The 23,935-nt window shown below is 41.5% G+C and overlaps 1 protein-coding gene and 1 long non-coding RNA gene across 2 annotated transcripts; one reads left to right on the forward strand and one right to left on the reverse strand.

Moving 5' to 3' along the window:
- Positions 1-1,869: 1,869 nt before the first annotated feature.
- On the reverse strand, positions 1,870-11,557 carry SLC30A10 (solute carrier family 30 member 10). Its single transcript, XM_009508204.2, has 4 exons — positions 10,925-11,557; positions 10,407-10,490; positions 6,762-6,998; positions 1,870-6,011 (listed from the first exon to the last, which is right to left on the reverse strand). The coding sequence occupies exons 1-4, from the start codon at positions 11,442-11,444 to the stop codon at positions 5,536-5,538; spliced, it is 1,317 nt and encodes a 438-aa protein (XP_009506499.2). The 5' UTR covers positions 11,445-11,557; the 3' UTR covers positions 1,870-5,535.
- A 124-nt stretch (positions 11,558-11,681) lies between these two features.
- LOC135312831 (uncharacterized) lies at positions 11,682-12,789 on the forward strand. Its single transcript, XR_010372453.1, has 2 exons — positions 11,682-12,053; positions 12,223-12,789. It is a non-coding gene; the product is annotated as an uncharacterized LOC135312831 (long non-coding RNA).
- Positions 12,790-23,935: the final 11,146 nt, after the last annotated feature.

The following is a 23,935-nucleotide window of genomic DNA, read 5'->3' on the forward strand; positions in this document are numbered from 1 at the left end:
CCCTCCCAGCTCGCCCTGCACACTGACACAGCACAGCGTAGGTGTGGAAAGAGAGGAAACCTTTCAACCCCAGATCCCCAGAAACCATGACCAGCTTAATCTCCTTTTCTATCTGCAGGTATTGCTACCTTGCAAAACAGTGCAGAGGCTCAGGGACCAAGGGCCTCATCAATATTAGCAAATTAAACAGTGCCTGGGGATGAACCATGATCACCTGTATTAGTAAGCTGTTCAAGCATTTCGTGGCCTCAGCAGTTACTGCTCCCCTAAGCCATTCCCAGGCACAGTCCAGAGTAAAGGACCTAATCTCTATTAGCCCTTAGCACAGAGCCACCCTCTTTTAAAGTGGATGGTGTTTTACTAGCATAAATGCAAGCTCTTCTATGCCAGTTCGTCTCTGTGCCCTGGAATATCCACCAGTGTATTTGATTTACTAATATAGAAGTGGTCAATAATGCTTCATGGTTATTCAAATGCCTGCTATCTCTATTGACCAAGATACACACTTCTTTCATCAGACAACAAGCATGTCAGCTACCCCACTAAAAGAGGAAAATAAACCCCTCACAGCAAGGGACCACGCTTTACTGCCGTTAAACTTTGACCACACTTTAGCAGTGTGGTCACAAGTTCAGCCACAAACCTACAGGGCTGCTCTAGTGACTTCTCTGGTAAGCACTACAGTTATAACCTAACTGTTCCTGGTTGTACATGAAACCCACCACAGCAACGCTGCCCACGTGATGCTGGGACTTCTTTTCAAAGAGACAAGGTTATGCCTGGATTAATACACCAGTTTAGGAAAAGAAGAAAAAGATTTGGAGTGTGCGGTTTTAATTCTGATGTTAACAAGCTCACCAGTTAAGAGCAAATTTCACTCACACAAAGGTCTTAAAATTATCCAAACTGACACGAGCTCCCTATTGCTAACATATATCAAGCTCAGAACAACAGGTTTATTTAAAAATACACTTTATTTCCAAGACATCCAAACTTCATTTTGAAAAAAATTTAACTGTACATAAAACTTTAAGTAGTTTTTCACTAATACTTAATAAAACCACAGTGAGATTTTTCCATTCATTGATGCAGCAATCATGGAAATTACATTTTGGCACATTATTTCAATCACATAAAGAACAGAAAAACTGGAGAAAACTTTTAAGCAACACAACTCCATAAATGTAACAACTTTATACAGTGACATCCTCATAGCAAGGTATCACTGTTCAAATAAAGTATTTAACATAGAAAGTGCTTCCACTGTACAGTTGAGTAAGTAGTAGAACCTATAGAAATCTTCATAATGTTTGGATTATCTTTTCAGAAATGTCCCTTTTTCCAATCCTGCTTTTCAATTAGTGATCCAAGCTTTTCCCTACAACGTTAATGAATGTATTATGAGCCCAGCGATGTCACTGTACCTTCTCGGGCTTAGAACCCAACTTTCTTTAGAAAGTTGGTTCAGACGGAGTGTTTATTTATATATATATACATATATATCAGGATGACTACTTAGACAACACTTCAACACAGATAACAGGACATAAAATAGTCCTTGGAGTAGCCATCCATAGTCCTTGGGTGGTCAGCTTCTCTTTGGGGAAAATCTGGATGCCAGCATATTCCCTTCAAAGTTCAGAATAAAAGGGAACATTCAGGACAGTAAGTGTTATAATCAGGTAGGGACGGGGGGAAAGAACAGGAAGAACTAAACGAGATCAAAAAGTGTTTTGCAATGGTAAAGTATATCACATAGCAAAACCAGAAAGCGAGTGAATTTGAATGAAGTGGAGTGCAAAATTAAACCAGTGCATAAAAGAGGTATTTCTAAACTGTAGTATAGGTACATCACCATGACCAGAAGGATAGCAAGACCATACCGCTTTTATTGAAGAGACAAAGAATAAGAAAAACATTAAGAGAAAAAAACCACTGTTGCACTACAAGTCAAAATAAGTATCATGAAGAACACAATGAGAAGGAAGTCAACTGAAAATTTGGCGAAACAAACGCAATACTCCTAAAAATATTATCAGTTAGTTTTCTTTACATAGAAAAGCAAAGGCAAGATCTGCATTTAGAGAGTTACAAAAGAAGGAAAAACTATCGAACTGACATTTGTCAATTTGACATATGTTAAAGGTTAACATATGAAAAGGTGACAAATTGATTTCACGTTAAGAAAAGACCCACGACTGACAAAGACCAATAAATTGCTTATGCATTCAATGCCATGTTAATTTATTCCAGATTTCACTCTTGCTCCAAAACTATCTGCCAAGGCTAACAAACGCTTCGTTGTGATACAACTAGATCACATATATGACTGGTTATGGATCAGAGGGCCACATAAGCTGGACATCCAGTTGAAAATCACCTGTGTTTTAAGCATATTTCCTTTGCTACAGACAGTGATGGACAGATAGGGGCGACCCCTGCAAGAGAAACTGAATGCCATTCCGCTGCAATCAGAAGGGAGTAATTGAAGAGGACAGGGTAGCACAATCAACCTGTAATTGTCAGAAATTTTACGTTACTGAATTGGAGGGGGAAAAAAGCAGTTAAGCTAAAGAGGCCAGAAAAGATATTTTTTTCAACAGTGCAACACACTACAAAACTGAATTTAGAACAAGTGCCCATAGATAAGGGAAAATATTGGAATATAATGTATTTCAAAATGAGATAAGCTTAATTCATGAGAATTAGAAGAGCTATGCCAAGAACTGAAAGGAAATAAGCCAATACAAAATAGGCACTGATTGGAATGAAGTCTTTTACAGAAGTAGAGAGGGGCCAGCCAGTAGAGCCTAGTCGTGACACACTTAAAACAGAGCATAAAAGTATTTTCTTCCAGAACTCAAATAAAAACAAGGATACTGGGTCAGAAACATTATTTGGATACCCTGAAAGTCCCTACACAGAAAAAATAACATTCACCTCATAAATAATGTAGCTCTGTTGGTTTTGCTTGCTTAAGTAATAAAGCAATTTTTAAATCTGCTTGTTTTCTAGACCTGAAGATTTCTATAACCCCTGGTACTTTCCTATTTATTCACAGCCAACAATTACAGTACATACAACCAGACAAGAAAAATGTTTAAGAAGGTTACTTCATTGTATTTTCAGGTTACAACACTTTTGAAAACTTAAAAAATAGATAATCACAGTTTTAACAAACACTGGAAGGATAAAGAAAAAGATGGTCCATTTTGTTAAATGCCTCAACATTACACATACTTGTTTTCTCTAATTTCAGAGTGAACAATACTGGCATTCCATCTTTCAACGATTTAATAAAATGTATATATAAAAAGACTACCTGACGTAAGACACAAATCCATAATTATGAAAGGGTGCTTGTTTTAGAGGGTATCTGGGAAGCAAGTTCTCCCATAGACTTTGTTGTTATTTTGGGAGCTTTCTATTCCAGTTCTCAAAAAAACCTATAAATATATTTGTTATTTACATCTAAACCCTGACATTTAAACATCATCACGGATGAAAATAAGGAAAAAAAAAAACAAAAGAGCTGTCTTACTATATGCCACACGCTTTTAAAAGACAGAGCAATTCTTAAAATGTTTCCTGATTTACATTAATTCGTGCAATAACTGCCAAGCAAGATCTTGCTGCTTTCACCACTGCTGCTGCCACCAGAATCAAACAGACCATAAAATCAAGCTTTTAATTATACTAACACATAGTTTAATTTATATAATACAACCCTATGATGGAAGGCTATAAAATTAATGTATATATATTAATTCACCCAATAATCTGTTCAAGAGGGGTAACTACAAATCTAGATATGTGCTATTTAGACTGCAATCACTCCTTCAGCGAATTGCATTTTCCAAGCAGCAAAATAGCCTGCTGTGTGTTTTAATATTCATTGACTTAACGTAATCATCCTTATTAATAAGGAGGTGGCTGCTTTCTAGCCAGCCTTACGAAGAGGTCCTGGTATTTTCCCAGCCCAGGCAGGAAATCAATTTTCCCTTTCTGTTAAGGTGTCACTGAGGTAAAGGCACCGCTATTTTATAGAGGTGTCCCCATAAACAAATTAATAAAATAGCCTGCCCAGGCCCCACAGACCATTGAAAGGCTGCTTTTGACAGCAAAACATATTTGAAAGCGTCTGGATCTGGTCCGTATAGCCAGTGAGGCTAAGCACTACACTCAGTGTGGATTAGATAGTGGGTTTCCTCTCCCAAACACCTGGGGAACAGACCTGACCTAAATCCAGCACTGGTGACAGGGCACATAATCTTGTTTTCCTTAAAGCACCCTCACATGCCTTCAAAATGAAAAAGCAGCAAAGAGATAAAGGAACTGCTACACTAAATATACTTTGAAATACACCGTTGGGCATGGGGAGGAGGGGCAGGGCAGAGGGCAGGGCTTAGAGCTTTAAAATATATCAGCAAGAAATAATCAAGACTAAACAAGGAAAAAATCCCTGTAATTTTTTCTTTTAAGCTCCCTCTAAGAGATAACACTGTATATAAAACTTTAAAGGAACTTTCCTAATTAATGCACTATTATGTTTTGTCTTAATAATAGAACGGCAGAATGTTAATTGTTCATAATAAACATGTTAGCTTATTTATTCACCATGAATAATGGCACTCAGTGTTAAAGACACTGCAATCAACCCACACAATGATGAATTCAGATCGTGGCTATTATAATTTCTGCTGTCAAGAGGGGGAAAAAAAAAAAAAAGACTGAGTTGTACAATCACAACAGTGAACAAGATAAAAGTTAACTGGATGACTGCTTGCATTTCCATTTGCTACAATCAGTACAGACAATGTTAGCATAACTTTACTTTCATGACAAGAAGTCTACTCTTTAGCATACTTATCTGTGATTAGGCTAAGACTCCAGTATTACTAGTAGAGAAGCAAGACCAGCTTCTGCTTTGTCCCTAAATACAAGAGTCAATCAATAAAACAATGCAAGTCAAAATTCCTGAGTGCTTCCCCTCTCCCATAGACACTCTTAATTTCATTCACAAACCCCACCGGCCAGAAGTACAAGCATTACTGTTAAAAATGAACTGTCTATGCAAAAATGGGTTTTAAGGATCAGTAAAGCATCTCTACTGAAGTCCTTTATAAATATACAGTACTTCAGCCCAGTACAATCATGAACTGGCCACAGGGCTTTCAAGAAACAGCTCACTTCAGCAAAAAGGGCTGGAGTTTCATTCCCAGTGCCACTGGCCATTAACTGCAAGCATCAGTGCAGACGGCAATACCCCATCCACTCTAGCGACAGAAATTCACACGTCGTTTGGTAAGGAACTGGGTTAGGCTGTATGACAATAATCTTAGATGAGTGCAACACCCTTTGTGGAAATATTAATCCTTATTTCAGATACAAGGGGTATTTAGGTGTGTTTTGGTTCACAGCTAAAGCACAAAAATCTTTTTGCCACACCAACTTCAGCTACAACCACCAACGACCCCCTTCCCAGCCAGGATACATTTGTTCTATGAAAACATTACACAGAGTAGAGGGAATTGCCTAAAGTCGTGTACTGCTCAACTGTGATTTTTCATCAGACACTCCACAATTTTTCACGCTTTTAATGCTATCCTCTGCCAGTGGGTACTCGATAGGGATTTCAGTGTCATTTTTACTTGAACCATTGTCTTTATGCAGTGCAGAAAAGCAACTATCATTTTTCTCAGTATAGCCGTTAGTTTTAGCCAGGGGGGGCTCCCGCTGACTGCAGCACAGCTGAGAGTCACAAGCTTTTGAGATGCAGGGTGAGCTGCACAGTAGGTGGGAGGTCTTGTGGTCAATGTACTCAGGCTGAATGGTCACAGAATGGATCCCTGCTTCGTGGAAAACCTTCCGTATTTTATAAGCAGCATCTTGGTAATCAGTAGGAGTTTGGCACTTGATATGAAGAGTAGCAATATTCTTTCCACCTGCAAGCTCCCAGACATGCACCTCATGAAGGCTGCTAACCCCTGGCACACAAGCTAGTCTGTCAGCTGGAAAACATAAGAGAAAGATATTAGAGGCTTTCGTGTACTGGCTAATGACTAGCTTTCCCATGAAGAGCCCTATCCAAAAGCAACAGTCTCCAAACTACCTTTTAAAAAGAGCTGTACTTAGTAAAATCTGTCTGTTCGCAGCTGACTTCGGTTCAGCCTCCAGATGACCACACAAGCAGGCCACCCTTCTTTTTGGGTTCACCCAGCCCCTCAGGGTCCCTAATGGCAATTTACCAGCCATTCATAGAAGCAACGTCAGAGCACCACTTCTTTGGCCAAGACCCCACATCTTCTGGTTTATTTAGCCCTGAGCATGGTGGAATTCCAGAAATAACCAGTGCTACCTCAAAATTAACCAGTGTAGCTGGAGAGCTACAAAATCAACCAATCTTAATGGAAATGTCTAAGCTGTTTTGGAAGCCTTTTGGAAGAAGCTGCTGCAGGATTGGGATATATTCTAATTCAGTGTTGTTTCTTCCACAAACACCCCACACAAAGCATTAACAGCTCAAGACCTGGTATTTTTGATGTATTATTGGAGTACCACATTCTCAAAATGCATGCTTTAACTAATCCAGAGAGATTTGAGTCGTGTTGCTAGGACACAGGCATGTGACTATTTCTCATGGTTCTTGAAAATTTAGAGCTATTATGAGTAAATAATCCAAACATGTCATTCCAGAAATAACATATGCATTGAAATATATAATTAAAATTAATAGCATTTCAACAACAAATTTTACTTACTCAGTAGTTGCATATTAAGGCCTTTGGGAACCATCTGCAACAAAATAATTGAGGTCTCCTTGATAAGCGGGAATGCAGAAGACAAGATGATGAACACCATAATTATTGTCAGGCTTGGATCGATGTAGCACTGCCAATTACATGGAGCATTCCCCAGAGGAAGTACATGGAAGATTGTAGCAGCAACTACCACGACCACAGATCCAAGTGCATCTCCCATAACATGCAAAAGAACACCTGAAACAAATGGCACAACTTCCATTAGTGGGGTGTCTTTTTTTTGAGGAGGGAAGGAGAGTAAAGCTGCATTTTTCAAGTCTGTTCTACTTGACATGAAAAACACAATATTCCAAGCACTAACATCATAATCGGTGTCTTCAATAACAGCTTTCAGAACAAACCAGCAAGGGAAATACTGACTCTGAACCACAGCTGCTTAAGTGGGATGCATTATTAAACATGTAGGGTGTGCTAGCAACTGCGGTCCAACTGCAATGCCATGGCAACGTGAAATGTGTTTGCTTAAATGCTTGCAGATTATTAAGAGGTCCTGGCACATTAAATCTCAATTCACAATTAAAAATTGATGACTAAATCTATCCGTCCTACCCTGGGAGCTAAGAGAGCCACAGACCACACCCAGTAACAGTTATTCTCCTCCATTAGCTTCTGCAACACTGCTGAAAACTGAAAAATTACCTGAGTGAAACCTAAGCCCATTCCTATGGCTCCAAACGCCTTCAAACTCCCTTTCTTGCATCAAACTTGATTACTAGTCATGTTAAACCTTGCCCCACCAACACTACTAGCCCTCAGACCTCCAAAGAAAATCAGAATCTGGTTTGAGAGTTAGTCACATGGATGCCACGGTTTAATATGTGCTTGGAGTACTCTAAATTGAGCAAAACGTGGGGTACCACTTTTTACATCTATAGATACGCTTTGGCACAAAAGGTAAAGACACAAAACAGGCTCTAGTAATAACACATTTTTAGCTGCCCTTTCAACTACAGTGACCAAAGCAGTCTTCTTCCTTTTTTTTTTTACTACTTTACATAATCTTCCCTCTTCCCATCATTGCTCAAATGCACTCCAGTTTTGTCAGTCTTTACTGTTCAGACCCAGATTTCATTCCAACCCATGCCTAATTCATAACATCTCTAAACATATGAAGTTAATTTCTTTGTCAATACTTTCTATTCAGAGCCTGTGAAAGAATAAAATGGACCATATCCTTTTAACATCCCTATGACAAGCACTTTCAAGAGCTTCACCACCATTTATTCGTTTCCCCTGGACTGGAGAAGCTGTAAAAAGCTCCCTCTGAAACACATTAGCAACACAGCAAAAAGTTTTGACTGTTTGGTGACGCTGGACACTGGACTACACCTAAAGCCATGCCTGTGCTGCTGTTTCTTGCTAGCTCTTTGCATGAACATTGATCTTCAGTGGGAGAAATTAAGGCAATAACCACTGAGTTTCTTTGAATCACTCGGGTCAGATAAGAAAGTACAAACTTCCAGTGAGTGCAGCTCTTTCTGCTGGAGTCAGGCATGTTCTGCCCCACTTGGCAGACTCCCACAGGGCTTTACTCCTCCTAACAGTGTTGCAGTGTTTCCTTTTCATTTACAAATAATCCCAATTCAGCATGGGCTATCAGCTATTCCTGAACAAGAGGGACAGGCAGGATGCAATTGCCAAGGCAACTAACTCGAGAGCAAAGCTTAAAAAGAACAAGAAAATGTTTCAGAAATCTTCTTCTGAATTAAGAAAAAAAAAAGTAAGCATGTCAGAATTATAAATTCTGAATTGATATTACGGAATTTGGAAAATGCTTATTTTACAATATTAACATTGTTAATATGTACATCTTGGTTACACATCACACAGTGGGGGCCTAGGCAGAAATGAATGCTTTTCCCTATACACCCCCAAAAGCTATGGTTATGAAATAGAACCTAAAATGAATTTTTAGTAAATAAAGTCAGTACGGTAAGACCATAGGTAATGCACCGTTTCCAACAGCTTGTGCTGAAAAGTCTGAATCATTCTGCATATGCTCAAGAAATAAAAGGAATAATTTTACACTACAGTAATTAATTGAGTCAGGCAGAATGTCTGGATTCCTGTTCCTACCACTTTTGTCCAGCCACATTTTTCAAGAAGGGTCCGATTCTATAATATACAGATTTTTTTTTTTGCCAAGTGATTATGAAGTAAGTATAGCTATGTAGCTAATTTACAGCAGCAAAGAAAAAACATAGATTTTGAATCAGAATTTGAAAGATGTGCATCTGTAACGCTGGCTAAAGAAGTAAGGAAAATTTGTAAGGACAATCAAAATGGATTTTGCAAAGATGACATACTAAAGTAGCACTGTGAGAAAAAGTCTCTTTTTAAAAATCAAAGACAGGCATCTTAAAATAATCGATACAAAACTCCTTACCCTGCAGACATTTTTGAAAGTTTCCAGTATCATCATGTCTGAGCACTGGCATTCAGGCAAGTAAGGCCTTCTCTAAAATACACTCTTTGGTTTCTTATGCTCTCCTCCACCCCTGAAAGTGACAGTTTGCTTTTCCTGCTCCAATAACTTACCACTATAATGCCATATTATCCCGTGACACCAATTTCCAGACGTTCAGGAAAGTGCTGTGGCTCTAGCACATGGTTTGATTTTCAAGTGTCTTCCCTTACAGACACATTTGTGTAACTCTGAAAACACTTTCGGAAGGCAGGCAGACCACAAAAAAAAAAATCCAAGTGCCTGACTGCCATGTCGACCTCTTTAAGCTGAAATTTTGTGATGCCAACTTACACAACTTTGGAGGAATATCAGATGCTGGTAAGCGACCATAAGAAGCCTGAAACTACCATCCTGTTTAAGCTTTCTGACAGCCCTTTTCTTGGGGGACAAACTCAGAGCTTAATCTGCTTTTGGCTCTGTTCAGAGCAGGCATGTAAACATGTATGCATATAAACACCTATATTAGAGAGGGAGAAAGACATACCTTAATTTATTCCTAGAAGTAGCTATACAATTTCAGTCTGCAGATACCCAGAGACCTGCTGAATTACAACATAAGAAGGGCCGATACTGTCACAGACTCTTTCAGGAACAGGTTCACAGTTCAAGGACCTAGAAAAACACTGTGCTGAAGCATTAACTTCAGCACCTTTTTCCTCATGCTGTGTACAAAACATTGTCAACCGCAGGATTTAAAGAAATTTTTTTCTGCCCAAAAACACTTTAAAGTTGAAAACTGTTCAACTACTACAAAAAGCGACACTCAAAGAAATGCCTCATAGATACCTGCTTTACCTCCCTATAAGGCCTCTAGTGACTTGAGCTTAGTGCAAGATTTGCCACCTTTCCAAAAAAGTTTAGAATAATGCAGCTAAAGAATTAAAATCAAGATGTAAACACACACAGAGCCAAATCAGCATCACACCATTTTGTTACTATCTATGCTATTTCATACAACCAAAACCTTTATGCTAAAGATAAGGGGGTCCAGATACATAGGAGAGTCCTGGGCTTTGGCTCCATTTCTTACTGAGACTTGGGGGGAAAAAAAATCTGAAATGGAAACCAGAAAGTGTTTAAAGTTAATATAATATTAGCAGTTTACTCCTGTGCTGTACCTCTGATGTTCAAGGCTTCAGACTTCTTCTCTTTTTTCTTCTCAGGCCCCTCTTCAGGGCTTTTTTGGTCATTTGGTGAATCACCTGCATTCAAAGAAGAAACGCTGTGTTGTGTATAAGTTCTACAAACAGAAAAAACATCATCCTCAAAACCAACTTATTTCAAAGACAAGAAGAAAACAAAACAAAAACCAAGCCAAAACATTTTCCATGCAGCTCCCTGAGCAATGCATCCCTCCCCCATCCCAAGGGGATGCCCAGCAGCCCGGTGTAAAGTACAAGGTAAAAGAGGTGGTGGATATCTGACTCAGCTTAGTGACATTCCCTGGGGCCCACGGGTGGGTTCGGGGCTTCGAAAGGGCCCAGAGGGTAGGTCTGGCAGCTCGGCGGGTCCCGAGGCCAGAGAGGAGGGAGGGAGGGGACAAGGAGCGATGGGGAAGGATGCGGGGGTTGGGAGAGGTGCAGGACATGAAGGGAAGGCTGGATGGCGAGGCGGTGAGGATGCAGCCGAAAGGCACCTGCTTCATCCGCCTCCCCCGTCGAGGCACTGCCGGGCATGGCCCGCAGCGTGGCGGCAGCAGGTGGCAGGGTGGGAGGGTGGCGGTGACGGCGGCGGCAGCAGGACCCCCAGTCCTGGAAGACGAGGAGCCCCACGAGATTGACGGCGAGGCCGAGGGTGCCAACGATGAGCACCAGCTGGGCATCATCGATGGGCTCAGGCCGGGCGAGGCGGAGGATGGCCTCCACGAAGATGGTGAAGCAGAGGGCGGTGAGGAAGACGGCGTTGCCGAGGGCCCCCACCACCTCGGCGCGGCTGTAGCCGTAGGTGGCGCGGGGACCCCGTCGGCTGCGGCGGGCGATGCGCCCCGTGGAGAGGCCCACGCAGAGGGAGATTAGGTCCGACAGCATGTTGAAGGAGTCGGACACCAACGCGATGGAGTTGCCCAGGTAGCCCGACACCAGCTCGGCCACGAAGAAACCGACGGTGAGCACCAGCATAAAGACAAGGCGGCACGTCTTCCCCGAGTACCGCCCCATGGCGATGGCGGCGGCCGGTCCCACCGGCGCCCCTCTCCGCGCTAGCGCCGGGGCATGCCCCGCCGCCCGCAGCCAGCGCCGCCGGCCCGCAACAAGTGCGGCCGCCCCGGCCCTTAACGCCGCCGCCCGCCGCGCCAGGCCCCGCCCGCCGCCCTGCCCCGCCAGCCAGGCGCCGGCCCCCCGCACCGCCCCGCACCGCCCCGGCACCGCCCCCGCCCCCGCAACGCTCCGCACCGCCACCGCCCCAGCACCGCACCCCCTGCCCGCCTCCCCGGGTGGAAGGCAGCGGGGGCTCCCCGCCCCGCCGCTGCGCAGCCCAGCGGGGTTCACGGGTCGTTAGAAACGACAGTGGGTTACACGAAATCAAGAAAATATGAAATAGTTATGAAATAAAAGGTCGTGGGGGGGTGCAAAGCTGGCACGCCGGCTGGAAAAGGGCACGCAACAAACCCGAAAGGCTGTCCTGGGAGCTTGCCAGGGCACCAGGTACCACCACACTACCCAGATACGGTGCAGTTTCAGTGGTGGGTCCAATAGTGATACCCTTTTGGTGCTTTATTGATAGCTTAAGTGCCTAATCAAAGGATAGAGTGCCATCTACTGAACCAGGTAATTTCTTGCCACTAGCCTTTAAAAAGGTATGTCAAAGCAGTACCTAAGTGTGCGTGAATCCATCATCAGCCTATGAGAAAAATAGTTTCATGCATTTTTTTTTTACCCTACAGAGTAATCTATAAGAAGCATAATAAATAAGTAAACCTCTGTCTTGTATTTGTAGATTTTTTTATTCGGTTATGACTTGGGACCCAGCCTGTAAATGGAAAAAGAACAGAACTGGACTACTAAATACAGCATTTCAAGATGATGGGAGCCACTGGATAATCAAAGGAGGTGCTGGGAAATTTAGCCATTCTCAAAAACAGATGCTAACATCACTAGATTCTCTGTGACCCCAGACTGGACTTGTGATCGTCATACAAGTCTTTTCCATGTTTGACTTCAGAAGTAGGTAAAAAAGGAAATCAGAACTGCACCCGAGAATAATAAACTTAAATAAAAGACTTAAGACCTAAAGAAAATAATGTCCTTAAAATCATATCCTGCGAGAGTCTGGAGTATTTCAATTACACGAGAGGCACACTGGTGCTGGAGGTACGGCTTCAGCAACTACAATTCACACTGAAGTACCACATCGTACATTTCACCACGCTTGACAAAGCATACATCACTATCAGAAGATAAACCAGCATGGCTGGGGAAGACTGTCATGTCTCTCCTACCAAAGGTGGTGTTCTCTACAGCCAGAACTTCATTAAAGGCCTTGGGAGTTTCCTCTTCATTCTAACTGTGAAGCAATTGCATTGTTACTGCTGTTAACTGAGTCTGATCTCTTGCTTGAATACATCTTTTAAATGAGGCCTCTCAATTCCACCTGAATTATGTGTACACAACCAAAGCCTTTCTTGCAGATAACCCAAGATGTATCTTAACCTCTGGAGTGGACTTAAGTAGCCATTCAGGGCATAACGCCCCCACCTATCTCCAAGGACTAAAACACACAATTCCCAGTTAACTGGAGATTCTTGTGCATGTCCTTCACACATTCAATACCCAAGCAATGAGAGAACCTGTAATATTCAAATTAACAAATACATAAAAATAAATGTATTGAAAAGAACCTTACCGTAAAGACAAACACAATAGTGGGAGCAGATAGCATAATTACATCAACACACATTTCACCTTTAACGTTACATCAACCAACATGTGATGAGAGATTTTAAACAGCAGTGCCAAATAAAAAGCAGTGTGACACAGGTAGAACAAAAAGAAACATATATGAGTTATAGGAAGTTTAAATAGTCTGTTAGATAAAAACATTAAAATGACAGACTATCTTCTTTATTATAATTAGCGATAGAAAATTCTGACCCTGGCACTTCACGTGTGATCAAAAAAATTCACTGAAGCCCAGCTCATTGCACCTGCATGGAACTGAACAGAATTTCTAGTGGTTCTTATTTTAGGAAGATGTATGATACAGTAACTGCAACTTCATTAATCCTTCTGTGCAAAATATACATTAATTCTCTTTGAAAAAAATAGTAATGTGTCATAGCCCTGAACTCACTTCAAAACCATAAAAATATCACAGTTATTTTGAAGAAACAGTGCTAAAAATATTATTTTCAGCAAATAAGGCTTTGACTAAGTCTTACACGTAAGGCAGTTACAGATGACTCACTGAAGAAGTCAGAAGCAGTACGTGTCAGAGCCTCAGCTCTGAAGCTGTGTCTGCTGATCCACTGCTGCTTCCTTCTTCTGCATGTCAAGCTCATGCATCTCAGTCTGCTCCTCACGATAGAGCATCAGTCTGAAAGCCACACGCTGACACAGGAACAGAGCAATGTCTGTGCTGGGTTAGACCCAAGGCCCATCTCTGAACTATTTTCAGTTCCCATCTACATCTTCTGGAGACGAGGGAGCAAAACCTGCAGTCTTTAGAACACAGGTCAGCCACAGGTTCATAGAGACACAGCAAAGGTCCCAACTATCTCCTTTATTCCTTTCCAGTACCGCCTCACATTTGATTCACCTCCTGTCTTCTGAGCATTCAGCAAACGTTTTTCTAGAACTAATTGTTCTCTCCTGCTTTCTATTTCTTGACTTCTGACCCATTATTTATCCACACAAGGGCCTTTCCCCTTCATTCTATGGCTGCTTAGAAAGCCTCTTGGAAGTCCAAGCTTTTGCTCACCCCACTGTGCATACAAGCCCCCCTGGCCCTCTTCATGCAGGTACCACTACGACTTCAAGACAAACAACTCCTAAAACTGTCATCTGAACAAAGCTACACTAATCGCTCTTGTTCAGTAAGTCATCACTTTCAATAGGAATAATTAATTTAGCTCAATCTTCAGAATAAAGTGTACGTTATCTTTTGCACTTTGATCTTCTCCCACATCATCCAAAAGAAAGTCTTGACCTTGCACGTAGGAGGCACCAACTCTGTCACCAGGGTTTTCACTCAGGCTTTTTCCCCCTTGTGGGCACTTCGGTTCTGCTGGCACTGATCCACTTGCAGTATCAGTAAGTTTGATCTCAAAACCTTTTAGCAAGAAACTCTGTTTCTGATTGTTTCGCAGTGTGCTTGGCACCCTTGTGTGTTTTATGCTGACTGCACACATTCAACAATATAATGTTACAGTTCCACTTACTCATCCAGTACTGAGATTGCATGAGTAGCTTAGGTGCTATTAAATAAAACAATCAACCTGAATATCCCAGTCTCTCTGCTTCTAACTATGCTGAGTTGAACAAGTCCCTCTTAGGAGGTTCAGAAAAGGTCGTCCAACACCTTAGTTTTCTGAATTATTTGCCAACTTCAGTTTCAGCTACAATACTGCTAGAAAAACTGTTGTTGCAGTTTCCTCATCCTAACCAGGAGCAGGAATTGGTAACGGTTTTATGAATTGATAAAATTCTTAAGAACGAGACAACTTTCCTTCTAAATCCCAAAGATGCAAAGCACTCCTGTAAGCATCAAGATTTCTGTGTGCCAAGTTTTTAAGGTTCTCTACATGCCATTTTTCAACACTTAACCACTGGCAGACAGACCCTCTAAGCCAACAGACTATCCCCACCTGTGGACATAAGCAGAGTAAGTATATATGATCCTTTCCGAGAATACTTTTCCATCCTTCAAGTATTTTCAGCTCAAGTGAGTTTCTGAGCTAGGTGGCTGTCAATGGATTTCTCTTCCATGTACTTGTCCAGCCATTCACTCACTGATGTAGACTTCAGCATTGCATCCATGGTGTGGAGAATCACCTCTTTGCTTTCAACCTGGATGCAGTTAGTTTCATGTGATATACCCTAGTTCTTGTAACAGAGGACAGAACAAACAGGCAACGACTACTGACCTTCCCTATGCCGCTCTTGATTTTGCAGACTTCTGTCATACCCTCCTGAAGTTACCCATTTTCAAGGTCACAGGTTAAAATCTACTTAGTTGTTCCTTGCAGAGAAGCCATTATCAGCCTTTGGAAATAGACTGTCTCTGTATTACTGTGACATATCAGGCAACAGTAAGAGCAGTAACAACAGTAATGTTCTTCCACTGCTGAATGAAGAATGAAGATCACTCATAGCCTTGTGGTGCTATAGAATTTGAATAGTAAAAAAAACACCTTGAAAATAAATCATTTTGAACACTATAATTACGAGAGATCACTCTTCATCCTGCTTATCAAAGTCCTGGCAGTGATTACTTTTTAACCCATCATTAAAATGAATTACAAAAGCTATTTCAGGAATGATCTGGAAAAAACTAGAGAATGAAGGAAACAAATGCCACACACCACTGTACGTGCTAAAGGACTCATGCCTCTTTAAGACTGGGGTGAAAAATGCTACATTTGCACTAAAAAGCTGAGGCTGACCCTAGGCACATTATATTTAAGGGCAGCATCCCTAGCTGTAAGAGCCTGAAATCCAATAGGTGGGTAAGACCTATAAGCTTGTGTTTCTCATCTTGTAGAGAGCCTAAACCATCTTCTTTCCAACAAGACTTGATTTCAGCCCTGAGGGCTCTTGCAGAGCTTGTTTCTTTAAATTAGGAAAGCTGGGCCAAATTCATAGCAAACCTAAATTGAAACAATGTGGTTGGCATCTGCCACACATAAATTTGACCACAAAATTAATCACAAAAGAAACACCAACCAACTGATCTTATTGTGGACGATAGTTAGTACAAGAGTATTCCGTTTGCAGTTGGTTTGTTCCTAGACGTTTGCTCCTTTTATTTATATCTCCCTCTAATTCTGCTCAGAACCATACTTGCAAGAGGAAGATGAGGTCTTTTGGCATATGCTGATGGGTGGGAGGGCTGGGAAATCAGTTCATTAGATCTGCTTCAATCCAGGGAGCAGATGCATAAAAGTTAGCCCTCCAGAGTTCAGCAGTCTGAGTGAAAGTTTTATCAGCGTCCTCTGCAGAGTACAGAGGTGAATGTCCCTGCCTTTTTCAATCACAGCTGTGACTCTCCTGAAATTGTCCCAGGAAAGACCATAAGCTGGCTGGACACGGAGAAAGGATTTTTCATGCCCTTCCAAAGAGGGCTTGAATACACTGGTAGGTGAATCTGAAATGATAGACCTGTGGGATTATTTATTTCCTAGCCTGGAATGTATTCTGTTTATAAGATTATTTTTTTTCTATTTTAAGATGGTTGTTCATTTTGTTAGTTACAAACCACCATTCCCTGCTCTTGGTGTCTAGCATAAGGAAACGTTTTGCATACTTTAAGACATATCCAGCCAGTATCTGCTCTACTCCCTGGATAGCGCTTCCCTGAATATTTCAACTACTTGATAATTCACTTTTTTAAAAGTGTAGTTCTGTTATGTTTCCCATACATATATGTGTAAATGTCTGTATAACCTTTTTTTACCAGGAGGTAGTGCTGTATATTGCAAAGAATGTGAAGAGGAGAAAGCCAGTCACTGTTTTCATCATTGTAAATTACATTGAGTCCTACTACAAAAACTTCACTTTCTATCCCAGCAGAATTTCTAGACCGAAGCTGATACCAATCCTGTGCCTGTAGCAAACTCTCTACAGAATAGCCATCCAAATAAAACAATTAACATATATAACAAGTCAGCCTTAAAATCCCCCATTGTATTAAAACTGTTTATGACTTTGAACTCGGTTATCTCACAGTGCTTTTATTTCCTTCCAGCTCACCAGATACTGTGATGTAACTCACACAGTCTGTCTATGCCTTTACTATGAAGTTGGTTCAAGGTTGAGAGCAAATGCAGTTACACAAAGTTCAGTGGTACTAGTACCGTTGGAATCTGGGTTCAGAAGTTTTGATCTTACCTTTATGCTGTTGCATAAACCATCCAGGGATGCTTTGCTTGCTTGACTTATAGACTTCAAATTTTCATTCCACGCTTTTCATTTTGGCCAAAAGGTAGCCACAAAACCTTTGCTTTTACTTGTTTTAATGTTAAATTTTCTCCTCAGAAACAATCTGGGAAAGTAAAATGTCTCCCCCTTGGATTACCTTCTGAGGTTTCTTTTAAGAGCAGAAAGCATTAAAGAAAAAATCTTAAGAAAAATTAGTGAAGCACGTCGCTAAATAGACTTTCACAGTCTCTTCCCATTTGTCTTGTCTTTCTTGAAGACCCTGGATTAGAGCTTCAGCTAATCTAAGATAACAGAGGTCTGGTTACCTTTGGGGTAGCTGCTCAGAAAAGCTTTGGAAGAATTTGGTGAGAATTATTTGGCATATTAAACTAAAGAAAACCTTCAGAAGAGACGCATTCAGTCCTGGGTGTACAATAAACAATTAAAATCACTTTGAGAGTTTCCCTTGGCCTTTTTATTCTGTTTGAGAGGACTGACTCCAGTAACGCTGTAGAAATCAAAGCCAGAAATCTAAATATTTGGTTAGAGTGGGCTTTGGTTACCTGCATGCCAGCATACTAACACCTCTGGGATTTATGGAAATAAATGCATAAGGCTTATGTCCATTAATACATACTACGCTGGCAAGTGTTTAGTAGTTGGATGCCACAGTGCAGCATAAACCCATGAGGATGTACTGTGTGAATAAAGCAATGGTCTGTTGGTAAACTCCTGTGCTGCGCATTGGGCAATCACCTGCCTATGAATGCAGTCGGGGATGAATCGGCAAGAAGTGTTTACTGAAGAGTTGGTGCTTTCGGAGAAAAATAGCATCAACCTGGGGAAGACATACTCAAAGGAGAAGCAAAACAGAAGTAGCAATGCTGATCATGAGGAAAAGCTTTCAGGCTTTTCAAGTGTGAAAAGCACAGTAAGCCAGAGGTTTGTTATCACACGTGTTACAGCCAGGGTTCCTTCCCATTCCTTAGAAAGGTCCCAAAACCACCAGACTGGCGTAGTCTGGCACCCTTTCAGCAGTACATTTGAGAGAGAAACCAGTTCAGACCAGGAACTTATTTTTCCCTTCTTAAATGCCAGTGAATTAAGTAATCATGAAAGCCTTCACACTGACAGCCTAAGAAACTGAAATCCTCTGTTCTGGATCTCTAATCGCCATACCACTTTTGTCTCCCACAGTATAGACTCTTGGGTCTGTTGAATCTGAGAGCGTCTCTAAAAATACAATTGCTTTTCAATACCTGCATACTTACACTCACGAGCTCTCTACTGGGAAGATCTATGGCATTAAGATACAAGTCAAGCAGCCATTTATCCACTTATTTTGGTCTATAAATCCCCTGGGATCGGTACTTTTGCAACAGATGTGAAAATTGAGTTCAGAACATTAGAGCAACACAGCCTTCTCAAGTCACCCAGCCAGTTAAAGCTAAGACCTCTCCTCATCTCCATTCACACACATCCACCCCCAACTCTCCCCTAATTGCAAAAGCATGGAAGAAGAGATTTGCCTCCCAGCAAGCCTCAGAATAAACAAACACCCTGCATAAGGTCCAGGAGGAGAAAGAAAGTATGTTTTCCACTTATGTGACTGCTAGCTTACTTGCCACCTTTTATCTGGGAGGCAGGCTGCTGGTGCACAGTGAGATAGGAGAATCAAGACCCAACAGTGTTATAATATAAAAAGCTCACGCACATGCCTGCTAAGTTGCACCTACCAGAATATAAAAGCAAGCCACTTGGCTGCTAACACAGAACATGTTTTATTTAGTGAGTTGTCAACTGTGCAAAGACCATGAGGTGTCTCATGAGATGAGGGCTGTTTCTCACAGCCCCAGCCACTTCATGGGCAGCTCAGTATCACGCAGGTTGGGCCAGGTGACATCATCCTCGTCTTCTGCTTCCGCCCCAAACAGTTCACAAGATGACAGGACAAATGGTTTATGCATGTTAAATCTTTGTTCATTTTCTTAAGATAAACAACAGAGAATTAATTCAATCAGACCAATGTGATGCTTTCCAAACTGTGGTCTCCTTAACAGTTTAAAATTGTGTATAAATGAGTAGAAGAGACAATTACACTGAACCACACAAACAAGAGTAAGCTTATCTCTGTGTGCAGTAAAACAGGCTTCTGTATTTTTATGACTCACTATAAAAGGTATGGTCAGTATTAAAGTTGTCTGGTATTTATTATAAAAGCCTGATTTTCTTTTCAGCTGCTTATTACTTTGCCATATTCTTCATTTTTGTGCCAAAACTTTCTGTGTAAAATACAAGACCTCAAAATTGTCTGAAAACTCTGACTAAAGCTGCTCCGTCATTTCCAACAGCAACAGCAAGAAAAATGTTTTGTGAATGTTAACTTCTGGCAGAAGTTTCTTAGAGAAGCTTTAGTATTTCTACGTTTTAACAAGTATTTCCTGGATTTTAAGTCAAAGCAATAACTAGTCTGTGCTGCCCTCCACGCTGCTATGGATAGCCCAGCTGGCCCAAGTGCCTCTGCACAGCAGTTCCTTGAGAGAGTGTAGAAATATTTTATAACTCTAATAGCTGCTCTGGGCCAGCATCAAAAGAAAGAACAGGGGCATGTCTTCCCCATACTCTTGCCAACCTCTCCTCTTAGTGCTAATGTAGCGTGGCAAACTAGACTGCCTGAATCAAGTGCAAAGACAGACCTAGAGGGGCAGAGTTTAACCTGGTGGGAAGAGATGGGCACTTACAGCTGGCAGAGGGAGACGTGGGAATTTGAACAACAAGCTGGAGAGCGAGGCAAAGGGGGAAGTCAGTAGATGAAGACTTAGAGAAGCAGAGACAGAGCAAAAGGGTAGCAAGAACCAGGGAAAAAAAAAAAAAAAAAAAAAAAAAACACAACAAAACAGAGAAGGGAGAGGGATAGAAGAGGAGTAAGGGGTGAGAGGCAAAACAAACCCAGCCGAGTGGAGGAGGGAAATTGGGTCTGCCTGGATAAGCAGGAATGACAACTCAGAAAAACACATTTATACTTGCTCAACAAAAATATTTGAACTAAGATGAGAAGCTGAGGCACAGAGGTTGCAATTTGCTAAACAAGGAGTACAGCAATAGAACAAGCAAAAAGGATGGAGAGCTGGGCTGGCACCTGTGACCACCACCCTCTGTGTCCACTGGATCTCATACCTGACTAACAATGCTTGTTGTAGGCATGGCTTGCTCTGCACCTGCTGCCGGCTACACCCAGGAAAGCCACCAGCTATTCATTCCATCCCTGACTGTAGACCACGCAACAGATGAACTGTTGGCTATTGTGATTAATCATTACACTAATACACGTGGAAGAATTTGCTTCAGTGGATTTAGATGTTCCCACTGCCCTCAGCACCCACAATACAGCACTAGATGGCTGAACCACTCTCTCCATTTTTTGCTTTGTATTTTTCAAAGTGATGCAAACTACCACACACAAGAGAAAAGTGGGCTGTTTAAATTCATTCCCTACTTAGGGAACAGAGATTTGAAGGCAGCTCTCCCCCTTCCCAGGAAAACCTAAGAGATAGAAGGTTACTCTACAAACCTTTAATCTCCAGCAAACCGTCACCGATGTCAGGATATCGCTCAGGTGCCACCAAGGGCATTGCCTGCAGAAAGCTGGATCGCACCAGCAGGATTCGGAGACCGTGTTCATCCACTAGAACTTCTGCTACTGACAATAACGCACTAGAAAATTTGCCTTGACTTCCATCTCCAGGAAAGAGTATCTTTTCCTCATACACAGGATGACAAAAGAGAGAAACAGAATCCCTCTTTTTCAATGTTTTTTAATATATAGCTAAAATATATATAAAGCATATAGGTGTACTTTTCAGAGCACAGCTGTTTGGGGAATGACAATTCTTTCAAAAGAAATAGTAATAAAAACCCAAAAGTAATAAAAAATCCCACTCAGGTTGAATTAGAGGAAATAAATGTGAAATTTTACCTAAGTGGGTATTGTAAAATCAAGTCCAGAAGAGAGGAGCATTCCCTCTTCAGTACAAAATGGCATTGTCTTTCCTTTGTCTTTCCTGTAGGTATTACCACAAGCAGAGAAGATTCACCTTACCAGAAACAGAGGGGCAAAACCACCGACAGATCTACCACTGCATTTATGGGATGGTACAAAATTAATCCCTGGCTTGTGTAACTGAAATTCAGTTGAAAGCAAAGTGGAGTTGCCAGGTACCTGGATGTGAGTCTCTCAGAGGGAGAAGGATGGCTGTGTTGTCCCAGAGAGCTGTTAGGAGCAGGACCCTGGACATTTTATGAAAACGGTGTTTACCTACACAGCTGCCATTAACTTAAGTTAATTCCCTAATTGCCTGACACTCTTCACCTTTGGTTTTAAGTGTTGATGTGTTCCTCCTCCCTTACTTCACCCAGAGGCATAATTTTCTGTTAGGATAAAACTAAGAAGCTGTCACAGAGACTAAGACTTTGTCAGGAATTGCTGATAGTTCTTAACATAAAAGCCCATTAAATCCCCCTGTGAATTACATATCACCACAAATTTTGTTTAAGAGCAGCTCAAGTTTTAAACAGCTGGGTATCTAAACAAACAAGTAGCAAAATAAGTTGTGCATCTGGTTTTAGTGTTATACACCAGTATAGTTAGAGGTTCAATATTGTCTGGAGGTACCTTTAATTACGAACAGAAATCTTTTCCACTTTAAGTCCTACAGAAAACACATTAAACACCAAAATGTAAACTAACAAACATTTCATTTCTAATTTCAAAGCCCTGTCCAACCTGAAAGTAAAATATAAAACTTAGCTTCCCTCACCTCACCTAGAATAGTACATAACAGCAGCTGCTTTATTAGACGAATTCTCTCAGTTTTCCCCCCAGGATGTCCAGTTAATGCTTTGCAAATGTCTGTTTCCTATCCCGACTGAAATTTTTTGAGAAATATATATGTGTGTGTGTTTGTATATATATATAAAAGTACAGAAAGAGAGAGAGAACATGCATGTATCTTATGTTAAATAAAGTAAGATTTTTTTTGCAGGAATAAAAAAACAGCCCCCACGCCTTTTCCCAAACATAGAAATTTGAAAATCCTATGCTAAGAAAAATAAAGCAAAAGACTAAACCTCTGCACTCAGCAGAACCTCCTGCAAAAGATTTTTGTAGAGTATCACTGTTTCTCCCCTGCCCCTCTCTAAAGCACAGGTTAACAAACATCAGCAAAGAATACTTCAGCTCTGAATCCACAGGTTTTTCAGTCAGCATTCAAATAGTCTCAAAATAGTTGCCTTTTACCCCCAAATCAAAGAGACCCTCCTTTTGTCTCATACTAACTGTGAACACCCCTCAAAAGATAACCATGTCCTAGACAAAAAGTACCGCAGAATTACTTAAGCATGGAGAGTTACTGACTGTGGATGATTGGTATTTCAGGATTAGGTATTTCCTGATAAGTATCTCCTTAGGGTGGTAGTACACCATGTCCCACGTTTGGCCAGCTAGTGGATAATGGAGAAAATTTCTCTTGTAGATCACTGTACTCTATAGAAAGTCAACGCATACACTACTTAAACCTTATTTACTGAGAAACACATGTGGTGATAGCTGCCTTGCAGGATAAGCAGGAAACATGTATGGGTTCAGACATAAAATCCATTACCCTTGCTAACAAATGGATGAAGAACACTACAATGATTTACCGGTCCACCTCAGAGGAGCAGTAAACAGTCTCTAGAAAAGTCATTAAGCAGAAACATAGAGAGCTGGGAATGTTGAGCAACTGCTTTAGGTTATTTACCTGTTTCGACGTCTCCTTGGGGTGCACGACAATAACAGCAGTCCATGAAGATAACATAGTTGAACACATTGAAGAACAGACCTGCAATCCCGACAATGAGGACGAGCAGCGCTTTCTCAGTCTTCTGAGGGTTGATAAACCTCTTGATTGCCTCAATGAAGATGCTAAACATCAGAGCGGTGGCAAAAACAGAGTTGCCAAAAGCTCCCACCACATCTGCCCGGCTGAAGCCAAAAGTGTTAGCCTTGTGCCATCTGATGCGACTGAACCTAACACCGAACAAACCGATGATCATGGAGATCAAGTGAGAGAGAACAGCAAATGCATCTGAAGCTAAGGAAAGTGAATTGCCAATGTAGGCTACTGAGATCTCAACAGCAAAAAGCACAAGGCTCACCACGCACATGAGGATGAGCCTGCTGCTCCTGCCTGAGTAGCGGCCCATTTCTCTTGCTCTCTTCCCCTTACTCTGGGGTTCTGCGAGACAGAAGTGTGCGAGGAGAAACTCGCTGCCTGTGATTCTGCCCTTCACTTGTCAGTGCTGCTCACATGTGGGAGCCACTTTTATAGGAAGCAGTAAAGCAATAAATCAGTTTAAAGGGCAGTTTAGCAAGATTCGTCATGTGAAGGCAGCCTGAATCCTCCAGTCCTGTAGGGGTTCCACCCTCAGGAGACTTTTTTTTTCCTACAGAAACAAAAATAAAGCAAGGGAGAGTACCAGGATCCCGCACCAACACTTGCTACTCTACCCAACAGCACTGTCCTAGAAAACTGAAT

The sequence above is a fragment of the Phalacrocorax carbo genome, chromosome 3 (assembly GCF_963921805.1).
Source record: "Phalacrocorax carbo chromosome 3, bPhaCar2.1, whole genome shotgun sequence".
Taxonomy (NCBI): Eukaryota; Metazoa; Chordata; class Aves; order Suliformes; family Phalacrocoracidae; genus Phalacrocorax; species Phalacrocorax carbo.